Source organism: Aedes aegypti, chromosome 2 (assembly GCF_002204515.2).
Source record: "Aedes aegypti strain LVP_AGWG chromosome 2, AaegL5.0 Primary Assembly, whole genome shotgun sequence".
In the NCBI taxonomy this organism is placed as follows: Eukaryota; Metazoa; Arthropoda; class Insecta; order Diptera; family Culicidae; genus Aedes; species Aedes aegypti.
Genome location: NC_035108.1, coordinates 189,999,253 through 190,018,108, shown reverse-complemented (window position 1 = coordinate 190,018,108; position 18,856 = coordinate 189,999,253). Strand labels below are relative to the sequence as shown.

General features: G+C 38.1%; 1 protein-coding gene across 2 annotated transcripts in view; it reads right to left on the bottom strand.

Moving 5' to 3' along the window:
- Window positions 1-230: 230 nt before the first annotated feature.
- Window positions 231-18,856, bottom strand: part of LOC5578126 (protein Smaug) — a 55,131-nt gene continuing 36,505 nt past the window's right edge. The window contains exons 4-7 of one of the 2 annotated variants that reach the window (XM_021843502.1): window positions 13,973-14,596; window positions 13,390-13,870; window positions 13,105-13,330; window positions 231-3,937 (exon numbers count right to left, since the gene is read on the bottom strand). In XM_021843502.1, coding sequence (XP_021699194.1) covers window positions 3,127-3,937; window positions 13,105-13,330; window positions 13,390-13,870; window positions 13,973-14,596 — 2,142 coding nt within the window. In that variant the 3' untranslated portion in view covers window positions 231-3,126. Of the gene's footprint in view, window positions 3,938-13,104; window positions 13,331-13,389; window positions 14,597-18,856 lie in introns of both variants that reach the window. The other variant, XM_021843501.1, reaches the window with a different exon arrangement.

The following is an 18,856-nucleotide window of genomic DNA, read 5'->3' as shown; positions in this document are numbered from 1 at the left end:
GACCGTAATCATAACCAAGGTATTTATAAATACCTATATTCATATACGTACCTTGATCATAACCTTATAGTTTGCAAAACACACCCTCTTAGAACCAAATCCTGGTTACGCTGCTGATAGGAATGTATATTTTTCATGGTCTTTTCGGATATTGGGCACAGGGATTTCCATACCAGTTCTTCAATTGGCTCAAAAATAAATATATTCCATTACTAGATTTGCTTAATCCGTTTTTTTTTCGTAATAAAAACTCCACTACATAAAACTTGTTCAATTTACCTCTCTCTTGTTCGTTTCATGCTTATTTTGCGTCTTGCCACCGCACGCTTGCAGTTTAATAATAATTTAATTGATTTAATCTTACACGAACTCGCTCATCATTTTCTTCCATGCTCACAATACTCATCTTCCTTACTTATTTTTTCGGTTTACCATTTTCAGGCACACCCAGAACGACCCGATTACTATATGCGTCGAAATCACGTTTTTCACTTGACATTGTGTTCAGTAGTAGTTCATTGTAGTATAGTAAGTTATCCAATTTTCATTACGTTCCACAGTCTATTGTGTAAGTAATTTTAGTACGATCGAATGAAAGAAAAAAAAAACAATAACCCACTGATTCTCATTATTCGCAGTGTATTAGTATGCCTAATAATATGTGACAGTGTATCCAATAGTGGACCCAGCATCGAAGAAACAAAACAGAACATAAACGATTGATATCTTTGCTTTCCATTAAATATACATAACAACATTATAGATTATGGGTAGTTTATATTTTTTCAACTTCGGATTTGAATCTCGAAGACATGTCGCTGCTTGATTGATCTACAATGAAACAATTGAACATCTCTTCCTCTATTCTTAGTACTTTAATAGTTTAAATATGTTTTCTTTTTTTCTGTTTCGGTGAAGAATAAAAATAAATATTTTTTCCTACAAAATAAGCCCGCAAGACGCAATCTTTTCCGAAAAATATTTACACAAAAAATAACTAAAACTAACTCACGAGCATTTTCAAAAAATTTAAATCCACATAGAGATGAAACTGAAAGCTCTAGATGTTTCCGCGGCTAGGAGTGCATATATAATAACGGATGCACGTTTTCAATAAATAAATATTTCCACTTGTTTTAATTTGAACAATCTGTTTGCACACTCGAAATAAATCGAAAATATATGTATGTGTTACGACAAAAAGTCCATAACGTTTAGTTCCTTATTTAATCTGCCATATGTTTCGAAATGTAAGCTGCTTTTGGGGTTTGTAAATTATTTCTCAGAACAGTCTAATGTCTTCGTTATTTAGTTTTTATTAAGTGAAAAATTAATCATGTACCTATATAGGAAAAATTTGGGTTTTCAATTTTCAAATAACAACTGGTTGGAAAAGGTAATTGGTATAGTTTTGTTCTCCTCATCATGAAGGGATTTGACTGAAACTCGGCAGTGAAATGCATTTTTATGCTTAGAAAATTATTGCAAGTTTTGAGCCCAATAGTTTTTAGAGAACCATCATGAGTTGTAGCTGCCAAAAATGCGAAATAAGTAGGCTCCATATAGACTTAGTTTTTTTTATTTCTATCAACAAAACTGCTTCCTCAATAATATGGTTCTAATGTTTAATATGTGAACACAACGCTGGGGATTACGTCAGCAATACAAGTCTATTCAAGACAACTACTTTTGTGTTTTTTTGTCTGAGTTTAGACCACACCTTAAAATTTAAACTCAGATTTCGAGTGAGAGCAAAACATTTGGCATAAGGTCATTTGGCATAACGCCGTTTGGCATAATGGTCATTTGGCATAACGGCTATTTTACAACGCCGAAATTTTACCTGCAACCAGAAACCCGCAAATACTCTAGCCCCGAGTCCTTAAGCTCGTTCAACCGTTTAAGTTTTGGATATTTGATTTCGAAGCATGGCGAAAAGATTATTTTCTCAACTATCCCTGAATTCTATGCTCATAATTTAAAAAAGACAAAAACGACTGGGACTTTTCCATCTAAGTAGTTCAAGTACGAAAACAATGTTTTTAAATAAATTACGTTACGCGTGGTAAAGCTGGATAAATTATCGAACAATCCACATGCTCATCTGGGATTCAAACCCAGGACTTGTGTATGCTATACGAGTGCTTTACCAATTAAGCTACCGAGCCACTTGGTGACCCAATAACTCAGAAGGTTACAAGTTTCAAATTTAAATCTACACAGATCACACAGACCCTTCTTATAACCTATATCCATCCATCTCATGTATACTATACGATTTTTTTATTGTTTTCAAAACCTCACCATGGTTGATCAATGCAAGATTAAAATATAAACATTAGACTGTTCTAGAGTGTCAAGAAGCAATAAGCTCCATAGTATGCAATTCTCTCATCCTTCACAGTTTCCAGTAAGTTTTATTTTACTCAATTTGTATAAAATTATGTCTGAACAGGCTTTTCGATTTGTATAAATAGTAAAATCATAGAGAATTTCATAGGACAGAAAAAAAGGCTACACAAATAGTAAAACAGAGAATACTACCACTTTCAAATGTACCCGCTTTTACTGAATTAAAAATTCCCTAGCACTCATTTGCTCTCCTATCGATTATTGTATTTTGAAACACTTCTCAGCACAATTTTCACATCGTTCGTTTTGTTTTGTTTGACGTCCTTATCTAGACCGCTAGCGTCAGAAAGTTAGATGTTAAAAACAGATACAAATAGATAAAACAATCAATTTCTGTCTCCAAGAGAAGAAATCTACAACAACGTAAGAGTTTCCACCTCTTTGCGTTAATTTTGCGTCCTCATTCCGCGCGTATATCAGAGAAAGAGAGAATGAGATGAGTAGTTTATATATAGAGTTATTGAAAATACAGGAATCCCTTTATCTGCTTATAAGATTTGCTTACTTCCATTTTTTTAGTTTTAAGCTTATAGACTTGAAGAGCGTCAAGAATTGAAAAAAAATCTACAATTTCTATCGTCGTCTATCCCTACGTGCCTCCGCAGAAAGAGGCATGCATCGTTTCGCGACCGATTCCTAAATTAATCAACGCAATCCTATTTAACAATTACTACCACTACTCACTAGTTTTTCTTGTCTGGCCAACAAGGTGCTCTAGTTGATGGCCTGTTCGGTCATCTGCAAACAAAGAAACTCTAGCCGACTATTTATATCGCCGATGCTGTTGTTCTGGCTTTTGCTTCCCAGCAGATCCACTGGACTGGACTTCGTCGGCATGGTCGAGTTTTTGGGATTGGGACAGGAGGTTTCTGACGATTGGGATTTTCCATTGTTTGTTGGAGGACATCCACCGCCTCCCATTGCAGTTAGGAAAATCGAAGGCAGCACTGGCAGTTGCTGCTGCTGTTGTTGCTGATGTTGGTTTTGCAATTGCTGCAAGAATTGCTGCTGGTGTTGATGAGCGGAAATGTTGTTCAACGAATGTCGATGGTACATAAAATTACCATGTGGAGGGACATGCGATTGTTGTTGCTGTTGGGCATGGTGCGATTGCTGTGGTGGTTGTGGTTGCTGTTGCTGTGGGAGCGGATGCTGACTTTGACTTTGCTGTAAATGCTGTACGTGATGTTTGATGGTGCTGTTGCTTCCAGAGCCACTACTGCTGGATAAGTTCGAAGCAAAGTTCGGATAAGACGAACTCTTGTTGTAATTGTTGTTGTGGCCCGTGCCTGCATTAGGATTATGACCTCCATGGCCGTAGTATTGATGTGGAATTGCTTGAAGATGTGTGTGAGAAGAGGAAGAGTTTTGCTGTTGGGATTGTTGTTGAGTTTGTTGCGATTGTTGCTGTGATGATTGCGATTGTTGCATTGGTGGAGTAAAATACTGCAGGGAGCTCTTGCGGTGGGGCGTTTTTTGGCCATCAGCTGCACTATTGGGTTTGTGTTTGATAGTTGTAGACCACCTGAAAGTGCACGAATAAAAGCAAACCACGTTAATATACAGATAATGGTGTATTTCCAAAACATAAATTCCATTTTATTTCGCTCATTACAGTTTTTAATTATATAATTTTCCTAAATACTATCACAAAACTCCTTCCCATGACATCCATGGAGGTGCAGAGGTGATCTTGGTCTCTAGTAACAATGGATGTTACACTAACATTCCTTCCCTTCCCGATGACCGTAAGGACGTGGCCGGCGCCGTTATTGACTTTTCAATGTTTAGAGTTCTCGAAAGTGTACATTGAAGATGGAAAGCTACTCTCTTGGTTCCCTGTGCAACTTCGATTACTCTGGTCAATCACGGAGTAGCAACTACGAATTGCTTATGCTTATTTTATTTTCCTAAAAACCATCAGTGCACCAATAACCGCTCATGTCCCAATTACCGCTCACTAGTGTAAAAACGGATTTTTCGTATAAAAATGCAATCTTTTTCGCACGGATATTGCCTAGCTACATGAACAACTTTCAAATGAAGCCGCCTAACATTAAATCATTTGCTTTAAATAATTACTTGAATTAGAAACATAAGATTTTGTGAGCGGCTATTGGATCAGTAGGTATTTTTGTGTGTTCCAAAAGCCGCCCATGCAAAAAATTTAACAAGATTTAAAAAAAAATCGATTTTAGAGCTTTCTTTATTGTTGTGGTAAATATGGTTTGATCATAAAATTATCTTTAACAACATTCGAAATAATGCGAAAGATGCAGTAACAAATGCATTTAATTTTTTTATGAAACTTTTTATGAAATATTCATTTTATTTTGCTGCTGATTACCTTTACTTGGAGCTACAGTGTGACATAAAAATAGTAGTGATCGACTCAATAGTTATTTTTTGATAAACATTTGAATACATAACTTCCTTCATGGATGAGAACAGCTTTCCCGGGAATGGAAGGTTTGCAAAATTGTATGAAGGTTTCAGGCGAACACTCCAGTTCGTTTGGATCAATCCAGTCAATTTGTTTGCTTCGCGGATGATATGTACATTGTCGGTCGAACATTTGAAAAGATGGCAGACCTGTACACCCGCCTGAAACGCAAGGCAGCAACTTGTGGTGAATGTGACCAAGACAAAGTACATGCTAGTTGGTGGGGCCGAGCGTGACATGGCGCGCCTAGGAAACAGTGTTACGATGGACGGGGATGCGTTCGAGGTGGTCGACGAGTTCGTCTACCTTGGATCCTTGGTGACGGCTGATATAAACGTTAACCTAAAATACGGAGGCGCATCATCAGTGGAAGTCAGGCCTACTATGGCCTCCACAAGAAGCTGCGGTCAAAAAGATTCACACCCGCACCAAATGTACCACGTACAAAACCGCTCATAGGCCGGTAGTCCTATACGGGCATGGAACGTGAACGATGCTCGAGGAGGACTTGCAAGCACTTGGAGTCTTCGAACGTCGGATGCTTAGGACGATCTTTGGCTATGTACAGGAAAACGAAGGATGAACCACGAGCTCGCCCAACTCTACGGCGAACCCAGTATCCAGAAGGTGGTCAAAGCTGGAAGCAGTGTTCGGATTTTGATCCGAATAAGCCGATCGAACCGTATTCAGATATTGTAACAGTTCGCGAACCATTACAGTTCGTAGCACAACGTATTCGGAGAGCCCTATGAATGTAAACATTCACTCTCTCGTTTGGTACATGGCACGAGAGCGTTCAAGAGCAACAACTCTCACAGACTGCAACAGTATCGAGTCATTCGGGTGATTTATATTTTGCACAAAATTTAACAGCCCTTAACAACCTAATTATAATATATTGGGCCATTGAACACACCACTGATTGCAAACATAGCACAGAAAACAAAAAAATATTCGCCTCTGTTTCTTGATCAGAATGAGAGTGGGTCAGCGAATGTTACAAGTGTTGACACACAGTGATCGGCGCCAAACAGTGGGTGGTGTGTGTCTGTCTTGTTTTCGTTCATGGTTCGTTATCTCCCACGAACGATAAATGTCATGCGTGTTTTATGAATGCAGGCAAATAAATAGGATAAAATTATGGCTCGTGTGTCAATGATCGCTAAATTTTCCAAAGGCTGGAAGGATACGATGGGCAGGGCATGTTGCAAGAATGCCGGACAGCAACCCTGCAAACATGGTGTTCGCTTCGGATCCGGTTGGTACAAGAATGCGTTGAGCGCAGGGAGCTAGGTGGGCGGATCAAGTGCGTATCGATTTGGCGATCGTGGGGCAGAACCGAGGATGGAGAGATGCGACCACGAACAGGATTATTGTGGCGTGGAATTGTTGATTCCGTGTTATCTGTTTAGATCAGTGGTTCTCAACTTTTTCGGAGCTGCGACCCCATTTGAACTTTTACAAACATCTCGCAGACACCTGCAGTCGTCATGCAGTTAACCATCGCCAGAAGCACCACGCTGTTGCTGAGAACGAAAAACGAGGTTTAATCGACTGTGTTGTACAAAATACACAAGGCGAACATTGAAGTGTTATTGGATGTCCTGAATAGGCATTCATACAAATCATGTCTGTAATCCACAACAGATCTTAAGAAATCGTCAATGCAAAAATTCTGCTGTGATCTTTCGGAGGAGTCCACTAAGAATTGAGTCAAAAATTTACTTTGTGTTTTTCCAATAATACAACAAGGAACTCCCATAAAGGTTCTTGTCAAAATTCAACAAATAATGCAGGGCAAGTAGAAACAACGGAAAGTCGCATTTATGTACGGCTCAGAATAAAATAATAAACTTTGGCATTTCCCTGATCCACTTTGACGGGAGAAATTTTCTTGGCCGAATTGTCTGAAAGTTAGTAACAAGAAGCGCTTGAAAGCAACGAAACCTTGTCGAAGCGAATTACATGCAAACATTCTTAATTCCGCTAATAAATCGTTAAAAATATTCCAAGGAATCAATTGCAGATTTCGTGGGTTCCTTAGAAGCAAACTATCTTCTGTTTGGAGAATTATCAAACAAATCGTTAGGATTTTTTTCAAAACCTTGGATAACTACAGTAGGCTGTTAAAATATACCGAGAATTAAGTCACAAATATTCCAGAAATTTCCTATGGATACCTCCAGGAATTACACAGCGCAACAAAAATGTCATTTTTGCGTGTCTCAAGGATCAAATTATGTGTCTCTAGTTGATTTGGGGTTGCTGAATCTGATGCCGTTCTTAGAAATTTCCCAGCACGTCACAATTTTTAGCTACAGGTCGCCAAAGTTGTATAAAACATTGGTTTTATTGATGTTTACATAAAATTTGAAGTATATATTATTAAACTTGTTTGTGATATTATCCACCAGGCATGCAAAAGAGGACTTAAACTTTCGTTTTAGATATATTTTGGTTGAAATTTTACGATTAAATTTAAATTAAACCGATTTTTTCAACATGCTTGCAGTCTCCATACAAAAATCTTTGTTTCTCTTATATGGCAAAACACAATACTTTTCTACACCATCAAAAAATAGCTTTTGCGCATCAAAAGCATTATGAACATTGATGATTAGTATTGTTATACACATAAAGTTTTAATTCTGTGGCAAAGTAAGCAAATAAATTGCCTTACAAGCTGGCAAACTTGCATGCAAGTTGGCTGAAATAGTCAATTTTTGCATGTTCAACAACCAATATCTCAAAAACTAGACGTGCTATGATATTTTTGTAAACGGCATTTGATTCAGCAACCCTTAATTAAGTAAATAGAGGTATTTTGATGCTGGAGACAAAAACGTGTTCCGCAGTGTTATCATTGTTTTCAATTTTCAAGATCTCACTGGCAGGGTTGGGAAAAAATCTGAAATTCACTCTACAGTAGCCAAGCAAAGCCAATCACAGTCAGCGAAACCAGTGAAACTCACGCCCATCGCTGTTGTAGGCAAAATGCCTTGAAAATAGCAAAACACCCGTTGCTAAGGGCAACCCAGAATTACTGTAGAAAAATGTTCTATTTCCCGCTGCATTTCCCGCATTTAGAGCCTTCAATGACATTCGTGCACCCAACATAGGCTACTTGATGAGATTCACGTTTTTGAACTACTGTACTGGGAGAGCCACGTGATTTTCGCGAAAATTCAAGCCTACTACTATTACCATTCCCAGCACTGCGCACTGGATAGAATTTGAATGGATGTTGTGTAATTATAGCTGACATGCAATCTTTAACCTTCCAGTCGTCACTCAGTTCAGCACCGTTAAAACCACTACGCTGCTATTGTGAACGAAAAGCGAGGTTTTATCAATAGTGTTGTACAAAATACAACAGCGCGATGACTGAAGTGTTAACTGACAGAGTCACATTGAAGATATTTCCCAGTATTTTAACAGTTGAAAGGAACAACATAGGTTTCAAAATACTTCACAAATATAAAATTTGCAACTCAGTTATAATGTTCTCTTGAAACCAAATCAATTGGATTCAAGAATCCTCACATTTATTCAACAATCAGGAGAAACGACGCTTTTTCTCGATGGCTTCGTGGACCCCCTGAGAACGCTTTACGGCCCCCTAGGGGTCCGCGAACCACCTGTTGAGAACCCCTGGTTTAGATGGTGTACTGTGGTGGAGTTAAATTGATAGATCGATAAATCGACTTTTGACAACATTTATGTACCTAATAATGTTATTTGTTTATTAACTTATTGAAAAACTCCGGTAAGAACGCCGCAAACAATGCACCAGGGACGCAAAATGATGGGACAAAAATAATAAATCGGTAACGAAACATTTCCGGCATTTGCTGTCTTCGGAAATGTTTTTGGTAACAACGAGGGCCATCTATTGACGTTAACGGATAGTTTGTAAATCGTCCGCATAGGTGGCGCCACAACCTAACTTTTTACTGTTACGTTCTAGAGACTCGGAATGTTCGGCAAAGTTGTTAATTTTGGTAAAATAAACAACTCTCTCGAAGACGTGAAAATTCCATAGCCTACTGTCTTCGAATTATTTGCAAAATTATACTAAATTTGTGAAAAACCGGGTTTTTTCACCGAGTTTGATATTTTTCTTAAGAACCATATTTTTGCTGATAAAAATTGTTATGTAGTGTAGTGGAGAAATATTAATAATACGACGCATAAAAATTAAAATATAACGGAAAAACTTGAAAAATAGAGCAATTTGTTAACCTCTTTTTATTGAAAGCGCAAAAAATCGCATGCTCAAATTCTTAGGCGACGTAGAACAATGCTAGATGAAACAGATGCCAAAATTTCAGAGAGGTATATTTTGGTGTCTTCAAAAATTTTCAATTTTCTTAGTTTTTTTTCATTCCTTTCTAAAGTGTAATATCTTCTTTTTCTTCTTGGCATTAACGTTTCCACTGGAACAGAGCCGGCTTCTCAGCTTAGTGTTCCTATGAGCACTTCCACATATATTAACTGAGAGTTTTCTAAAAGTTGTTGTTCCATGATTCGTTATTTCTATAAGCCGATCGTCCCTTCAGATTTAATTATGGAAATTTTGTTGGAGATCAGATAATAGAATTATAAGCAGTAGAACGCGCTAGTGGCGCTGTTATCACAAAATAGAATTATTTTATTTTTACTTACTGTTGAAGTTTTTGATTGCTTGTTAGGTGCCATGTTGTAGAGAATGTTTTATTTTGGTCGAAAAAAATGATTTGACACTTATAGACCTGGTACGCAAGCTGTCAGAGCGTGGCAAACTAGATGTTGGTCACACGAACAGTCGCGACATTAGCGTTCTACGGCTAATGCTTCTACTGATCAGATACATCACACACCCTGCAATGGAGATGTCTAAGGTGAAATTGTGGACGTGGTGCTTTAAGAGAATGTAATTGTAATATACACCCAGACATTGAATAAAGGAGAGGTGCTGACAAGATAGCGATATCAGTCAGTAGCCTGCGGTTGGAACGGATAGCCTGGTTGTTTGTGTAGTTTATTTCAACAAATTAAACTGTATTGGAGTATAATAATCTTTGTAAACAAATGTAATATTTTTTTGTATGGTGTTTAGTTAGAGCTGCCTGACAGCTTAACTTGTCAAGGCTGAACCCTCGGTCTGAAGTTTGCCAAGTTTCCCCTCTACCAGGACCAATACTCAGACGGACTAGGCTATGGTGCCCACATGAACACTGTTTTTTATTCGTATTGTGACGTGGTAGTTTTTTTAAATACCCATATTCCCTTGCTTCTGAGAAAATGAAGCATTGTGAAAATCAGCAGCTCCATCAGAATTTTTGAAATAGTAGTGTAGTAGTGTCATTACTAATTCTGTCTAGTCGATATGGTTTTGAATAATTGGTCATTTAAGTGTTATTCTGATTACTCTTGTATTTTACGTAAGATTAGAGTCTTAAATGTCAATTGTCGTCAAGTCTTAACAAAATTAGGCTGTTTAGTAGTAGAGTTCTAGTTAATTTCAGGTCTTTACGTTCATATATCCTTAAAGAAAAAAGTCACTTTCCTAGTCAGTTCAACAATTTCTCGAAACTAGCAAGTGTACCCTAATGATCGATCTCAGTGTCTTACTTTCCATAGTCATTTTATAGTGAATATTTAAGAGTAAAGTTACCTAAGGCTTCTATTACAGTCTCCTACAAGATTCACTTTTCGGTGGCAAATGCAATGCTTCACAACGCCTACTTTCTACTTGTAAATTTTGCGCAAATGAAACTGGAATTAGATTATTTATACCGTTGTTACAAAAGAGGTATTTCTTTTTATGGCAATGTAAAAACCATATTAAAATAAGATTGTCGCCACTACTCTACTCAGTGAATCTACTAGTCATTTTCCTCAAAGTAATATTCTCTACGTCGTACATGATAACGATGTTTCTAGCTAACTAATAGTAAGAGTGGCTACGGATCATTCTGGTTAGCAAAAGGCAAACTGATCGTCACCAATAGTATTAATGTCCACTTCGAATAGATTAACCCTCTAATACCCAACCCCGCCTTTAGACGGGATACACTTTGGAATTTTGTGTATTTTTTCGTAGCTCGGATTTAATGTTTGGCTTAAACCTTGACTCATAACATGCATATAAGAAAAGTTTTTTATGATTTTTGAAACTTTTTTGTATTATTGAAAATTGTTTGAAAAATTGTATTCTTATCAGGGTTGGGAAAAAATCTGAAATTCACTCTACAGTAGCCAAGCAAAGCCAATCACAGTCAGCGAAGCCAGTGAAACTCACGCCCATCGCTGCTGTAGGCAAAATGCCTTGAAAATAGCAAAACACCCGTTGCTAAGGGCAACCCAAAACTACTGTAGAAAAATGTTCTATTTCCCGCTGCATTTCCCGCATTTAGAGCCTTCAATGACACTCATGATTTTGAAAATTCGTGCACCCAACATAGGCTACTTGATGAGATTCACGTTTTTGAACTACTGTACTGGAGAGCCACGTGATTTTCGCGGAAATTCAAGCCTACTACTATTACCATTCCCAGCACTGATTCTTATATAACCTTCAAATGCCTGGGATTCATTTAACGTGTATTATATAAAATCGTACCTTTTATATTTTTCTACGATCAACCTATCACAGAAGAAGAGCCTGATGGTATTGAAATGATTACAAATCTGTTTTTCCGTTGGTTACACGGAAAATAAAAAATGTTCCAGAAAAAAATTGAAAAAATCATATTTTCAAAAGTATAGTAAAAACTCTAATTTTTATTATTGTCAAAAATCAGTAACCAGAAGAGGCTTCAAGAAAAAATTGAAAAGGATAGGGAAATAAAAATAATAAAAATAAAAAACCAAAATTCATAAATTTGCGAAGAAAAATAAATCATTACCCAAACCGTGTTTAGAATGATTTTAGATAACGAAAAATTATATTTAGATCGAAAACAAAAATTTGGGTATTAGAGGGTTAATCATTTGAAATGGGCATCAATTCTATCAATGACGCAGAATGTCCGTTGGATCACATCCGAGATATTATTGCATTTATGCCATATAGGTAAATTATGACGCGGCTTTAAGGTGCAAGTAAAAATGAAGCAAATGTGAAAAATTAAAAAGCAGTTTTCGCTTTTAAAAACAACAAATCGAAAAAATAAAAAAAATTACGCCTTTGGTTTCCATCATATGGGCTAATGGATTATGCCCCCCCATCGCGGCAAGGTTGCATAACCAAGGGGAGGGAATCTTTGTAAACAAATGTAAATATCTCAAAAACACCAAAATATACCTCACTAAAATTTTGACATCCGTTTCATCCAATATTGTTCTATGTTGCTTGAAAATTTGAGCTTGCGATTTTTGTGCTTTTAGAAATATTAAGCTTTCCGTTAAATCTTTTTTTTTTTTTTGCATCGCATGCTTAAAATTTCTCCACTTCAGTTTGTTTTTGTTACTTATATTTTTTTTTCAGCAGAAAATATAATTTAACATGGTTCTTGGGGCCTTCCTTAGCCGAGTGGTTAGAATCCGCAGCTACAAAGCAAAGCCATGCTGAAGGTGTCTGGGTTCGATTCCCGGACGGTCCAGGATTTTTTCGTAATGGAAATTTCCTTGACTTTCCTGGACATAGAGTATAATCGTACCTGCCACACGATATACGAATGCGAAAATTGCAACTTTGGCAAAGAAAGCTCTCAGTTAATAACTGTGGAAGTGCTCATAAGAACACTAAGCTGAGAAGCAGGTTCTGTCCCAGTGAGGACGTAAATGCCAAGAAGAAGAATAACATGGTTCTTAAGAAAAATGTCAAACCCTGTGAAGGTTAAAAAACGATTTTCACTAATTTAGTCTTATTTTGCCAATAACTCGAATACAGTAGGTATGCTGTGGAATTTTGACCTCTTCGAGAGAGTTGTATTTTATCAAAATTAACAACTTTGTGGAACATTCCAAGTCAACAGAACGTCACAGTAAAAAGGTAGATTGTGGCGCCACCTATGAGGATGATATACGAACTATCCGTTAATGTTAGTAGAGATGGTACTCTTTGTCGAAGACACCAAATGCCGGAAATGCTTCGTTAACAAGTTCTTAATTTTATCCCGCCAGACTGCGTCCTTGGCCCATAGTGCAATCTTGCATCACCTACCTCTAGTAATTACGAATTATACGGTCATCTTTTCACATGCTCAAATATCTCTACATAAAATTATTTTGTTCGAAATGTTCAAAATTCTTGAAAAACTTACCGTGGCTTATTCATATTTCCGTTAATGCTGTTATTCTTAGCGTAGTGGCTTTTGGGAGCATAAGCCATCTTCAGTTTATTCGCTTTGTACTTGTACTCCTTTATCTGAGTAGTATGGGCCGCAAAAGCGTCGTTATGAAGCGCCCGCTCCAACACCCAAATAAAAACATTCATGCATTCCTCTTCTTGTGGGCCACAGAGCGGCCGTGTCAATGTAAACGAAGCAACTGAAATAAAATACATGGTTATTTTCTTCTCTTAAATGTACATAGAATATGCTACTCACTCAAGTCCAACAATTTAACAAACAACCCGGCAATATCCTCTTTCTGATCCAGTCCGATAGGTTTCATCGGAGTCAACACGATATTCGTAAGTTCATCAAATACTGGACTAAGTTGGGCCCTAGAGCCCCCAGCATTCAGTATGTCCTTCTCTAACCGTAACAGTACACTGTACCGTTCTTTTAGCTTATGAATGCACAATACCAGCTTATGTCTAGCACCTTTGGTAACGCCCAAATTGGCCAAGTACTCTTCAGTCATTTCCATCATCTGTTCATACGTCAGATTGGAGAACAACCATACGTACTTGTGTAACCGCAAACTCTTCAGCCAGTGAGCTATGCTAGACATGCCAACATTCGGAGATCCATATATTTTCATCAACTGGTGCTGCTTGAAATCGTCCAGCCGAGTTTCTGATCCACTGGAGGTTAACGACGACCGTGGGCTGTCCATGGTTAACGAGAAACTCCTCGGTTTGTTCTGCAGTAGTTGTAGATTGCTCAGATTTTCCGCCGATAAACATTCGTTGTTCTGCTTCTGCTGATGCAGTTGCCCAACCGAAAGCCCACATGCACTACTTACCGTTGTGGTAAGACTGTTGGATCTTCTGGTTTTCAACAGGCCGCTACCATCTAAATCGAATTCCCCAAGTCCAATAGGAGGGACTCGTAGGTAATCACTAATGTTAGCATCAAACGAAACTCGATTTTTGTTGCTACTGCTATTGCTGCTTCCACTGCTGGTATTGGTCGGTCCACTGGATCCCGAAACAGATGGCGGAACTGCAGCGGATCCAGCCGCATTCGTCCCACCAGATTTACAAGAATTGGCAGCGTTGGACGATGTTCCTCCTGCGGCAACAGCGGCGGCTGCTCGGGCCAAATAATTGAATTCTTCTTCGTTATCGTAATCACAATCGTAGTCGAATATTTCCGTTCCATTTTTACTAAAGCTCAGATGATTATCGTCGCTCGAGTCCAGATCCGAGAGTACCACCGTGTGAGCTCCTAAACCGGTGCTACCGTTAAGATTTAAACTGCTGCCATTAGCACTGCTACCCAGCAGCACACCGGAGGCTTGACTAGAAGACGCAATTAGGTGATGGTGCTTGCTGGCTTGATTGGTGGTGGTACCAGCACTGCTGGCACCACTGCTATTCACGATGGATTTATTGTTTCCCTGCGGAGTTGAGTAATTGAATGTGACCTGTTGAGAGACATGAAAAATAATAAAATGAAATAGTTTGTCAATCTCAAAAGTAAAATCGTAAAACACAACTACCTTTGGTAGAGTGAGGTAAGGAGCCGGATCCATTCACTTCAGCAGTGGTTTTTTTTTTGGAAGCTTCTGAACTTATATTTGGCCACAATATGCGTCGCATTGAAGTGCTTCTTATTGCAAAGTTTCAGAGAAATCGACCGAGAAAAAAATCCTAGGCCATAGTGAATCATGGAAGTGCCCTAGTAAATCTGCGCCCTTCTTCTTCTTTCTGGCGTTTACGTCCCCACTGGGACAAAGCCTGCTTCTCAGCTTAGTGTTCTTATGAGCACTTCCACAGTTATTAACTTAGAGCTTACTATGCCGATGACCATTTTTGCATGTGTATATCGTGTGGCAGGTACGAAGATACTCTATGCCCTGGGAAGTCGAGAAAATTTCCAACCCGAAAAGATCCTCGACCGGTGGGATTCGAACCCACGACCCTCAGCTTGGTCATGCTGAATAGCTGCGCGTTTACCGCTACGGCTATCTGGGTCCCACAACACCTGCGCCCTACACCGAGCCAAGTTGAAACGGATAAGGCAAGATGAAATGCAATGTCGTCATAAAAAGTTTAATTACTAAAGCTGATACAAACTTAATTTTGACTTTTTGCAACCTCCCTTGAAAATTTTCGGATCAATTTAGTATTTTGAGGGGTACTCGAAATAGTAGTTTACGGAACAAGTTGCAGAATGATGATTTTTACAGCAAGAGTTATAAATTTATCCGAGTGTTGTAAAAATCGAGTTCTGCAATGAGTTACGTACAACATATTTTGCAATTTCGTAGAAGACATTACGACATTACGCATTGCATACTTCAGTGCAGGAAAGTAGGCCGTTTCATGACAGATTGGCGTGATGAAAAACAGCCTATTACGATGAGAAAAAAAAAGAATGCAAAATAGTAGTTTACGTAACAAGTTGCAGAATGATGATTTTTACAGCACGAGCCGTGCATTTATCGGTACTATCACAAGAGGCTTAACCCTCTCTTTCCCATGGTAGCTCCAAAGCTCCACAACTTTGCACGAATATATTTTTTTATATATCAAATTATTTTAAACGGTTTTTTCTCAGGATGGTTTGTTCCTACGTCATTAATAATACATTCGACAAAAAACTGTGGAAAGTTACTCAAAATCCAAATAAAATTAGAAATTGTTCGACAAATACCGATTTTTCCAACGAAAAAATCATGGCGGTTTTCAGTACGCTGAAAAGCGTATATGTTGCCATGAAAGTGTTCCAATTAAATTATCGGCATCATAATATAGATGCGTAGAACCTCCATAGTGATTAAAAACGTAATATTTTTCTCTTTAATGAATGTTCGAATCCTCTGAGCAGAATCTCAAATAGAGAAACTTTAAAGTAGATGGAGTACCGTGTACCTTTTAATTCCGCTCCTAAATGCTTATCTTTGACAGATACGCGTATTTCGACTACCACTTGCAGTCTTCTTCATGGATACGAGTAACTGACACTGAAGAAGACTGCAAGTGGTAGTCGAAATACGCGTATCTGTCAAAGATAAGCATTTAGGAGCGGAATTAAAAGGTACACGGTACTCCATCTACTGTAATATTTTTACTTACTTTTTCCGTAAACTTAAATTTGATTGTGGAGCACCACAGCTCCATTTGGCAGATAACAGCAAAAACTGAATGACTGTCATTGCGCATACTCCAATGCATAAGTTCGGTCAGATCACTTTTTTCACGTTTGAGCGATGCCGTATTCATTGAAAGTGAAACTTTTTTGTTGAAGTTCAGTAAACACTGCACCGCTCAAACGTCGAATCGTGTTCCACCCGTTCCACCGACCATTTTGCTTTCAACCTTGTCGTGCAGTTAATCTGTTTACTTTGAAAAATCACACAAAATTTCCCTGAAATGAGTGAAAGTGAAGGTGATTTTATTGGTTTCTCGGAAGATGAAACAGGATGCGTTATTTCTTCATTGGAAAACACCGGAAACAATTAAGTTCGTGAATTTTTTCGACTTATTCCAGACACTTTCGACGTTGAATCAGGTTGATAAAAGCATTGTAGCGATTTGAAATTCAATTTTGACCCTGTACTTTATCACATTCCAGACAACGATAGTAACTATAACTAGAACGCTTTTCTGAAAAGCCGATCCTATCCGTTTTTATGGTACATCTGATAGTGAAGATCAGGATGGAACCAGTGGATGTGATTAAGCCGCTTCTGCATCCGTTAAACCCAAAATAAGACGGGTCAAAAATCTACTGGTAGAAAGCTAAACGACGAGGACCTGGGATCGAAACTCATCCACGAGATAGTCACTTAAGATAACAAAGTTATAGTGACGACTTCCTTCGGAAGGGAAGTAAAGCCGTTGGTCCCGAGATAAACTAGCCCAGGGCTAAAAATCTCGTTAATAAAGATAGAAAAAAATAATACTTGCTTTACAAAAAGTACGCTGTATGCCCATTGGAGCTCAGAAGCTCCATTTATTTTTTGACAATTTTTTGCTTGTTCAATAATTTTGACCTAAATAAAAGATATTTGTTCAACAACTTCGAATGAAAAGACCTTTTTTCTATTTTTATTTACTTGAAATCGCCGTGGGAAAGAAAGGGTTAATGTAAAAAAAGAAAATATTTCGGCTCTGTTATGTCATACGGCGCTTGAGCCTGCCAAATAAACGAGACAAGTAATAATATCACAAGATGCCGAATCACAACAAAAGGCCGAAACACAAAAAGCCGAATAAAAATTCCATGCCTTTTTAATTAAATGCCGTCATGTGAATAAACAGCTAGCGTAAGAAGCGGCAAGTTAGATCAGGGGGCATGATACAGGGGATAGGCAAAATGATTGAGACAGGCAAAATTTTGCCTAAATTCAAATGCTTATAACTTTATGAAAAATGGATGAAATTGTATGCATCCGGCAGCAGTCGGCGGCCAATTTGGTCTAGTTTCGGGAACTTGCTAGTCCAAGCATATTGGCCACTAGACACCGGAGATGTTCCGGATTTTTCAAGGTCTTGTCCAAATGACATTTTTTCTGTCGCTTGTATTTTTGTGCGGTGTTGGCGCGAAATGCATAGCTGGCTACCCTAGACAGCAGTTAACGTTGTTTGGCTCTTCAGATTGAGAGAATGTATAGAAATTGTTGGAGGAAGCTATATTGAACTCACAAGCTATTGAAATAAATAGAGGTTTGAAACCAAATAAATAGGCGTAAAGGAGCACTGTTAATTGTAAGTGAAAATAGCATTACATTGATTATAATTTAATAAATAAAAATACTTGTAGTTCAAGCTGATCGCTAAAAATTAAAGTGTATTTGATCTGCTGTGAAACACGGTGCATTGCTTGTGGTAGAACCATCGCAACATGCGGTGTAAAGTTGAATAGATGTTTTCAATTTTCCTAGAAACTAGAACGAATAGAAAGTTGAATGCCGCCGGACGCATACCTTTTCATGATTCAAATCAGACTTCAACCCAGTTTTTGTACTAAACTCTATCATGCATTAAAATATATTGCCTTCTTCTAAATTAAGCCTTGCAAACGGTTTTCCAATTAAAATAATAAGATTTAGTACGGTGGCTCATATTACCCCGTAGGGGGGACCGTTTCGCCCCGTATAGTGTAGTTTCCAGCAACATATTCAGAACCATTAGATGCACAGGCCACACTATAGTCAAATAGTGAACCTTTGCATAGGTTCATGGACCGATGCACGAGTTCACTAATTTGACTTTTGAGCGGTGCCGAATTCACTTGTTTTCATGGTCACATATATAACACGGCACCGCTAAAAAGTCAAATAGTGAACCCGTGCATAGGTCCATGGACGCTCAAACGTCAAATTAGTGAACTCGTGCATTGGTTCATAGTTCTCTAACTCGAAATCGAGATACCGAAAATCGAGTAAGAGAGAGATGACTGTATTTGAATTCTAATAGCTTCAAAGTGAAAACAGTTTTGGAAACGATTGTTAACTACAACAGTGTGTCAAGGTACGCTATGACAAATTAAGCGAGTCCCAAATAATGGGACTGATATGCGAATACTTTTGCATTTGACAAGAGAAATACTCGGATAACGAGTCCCATCTATCCTAATGTTCAAATTTGGTTACTGAAAACAATCGCATCAACTGCATTTTAGTTGTTCACGATTGTCATAAATCGGAACGATAACATGTTGATCAATGGCACCAAGA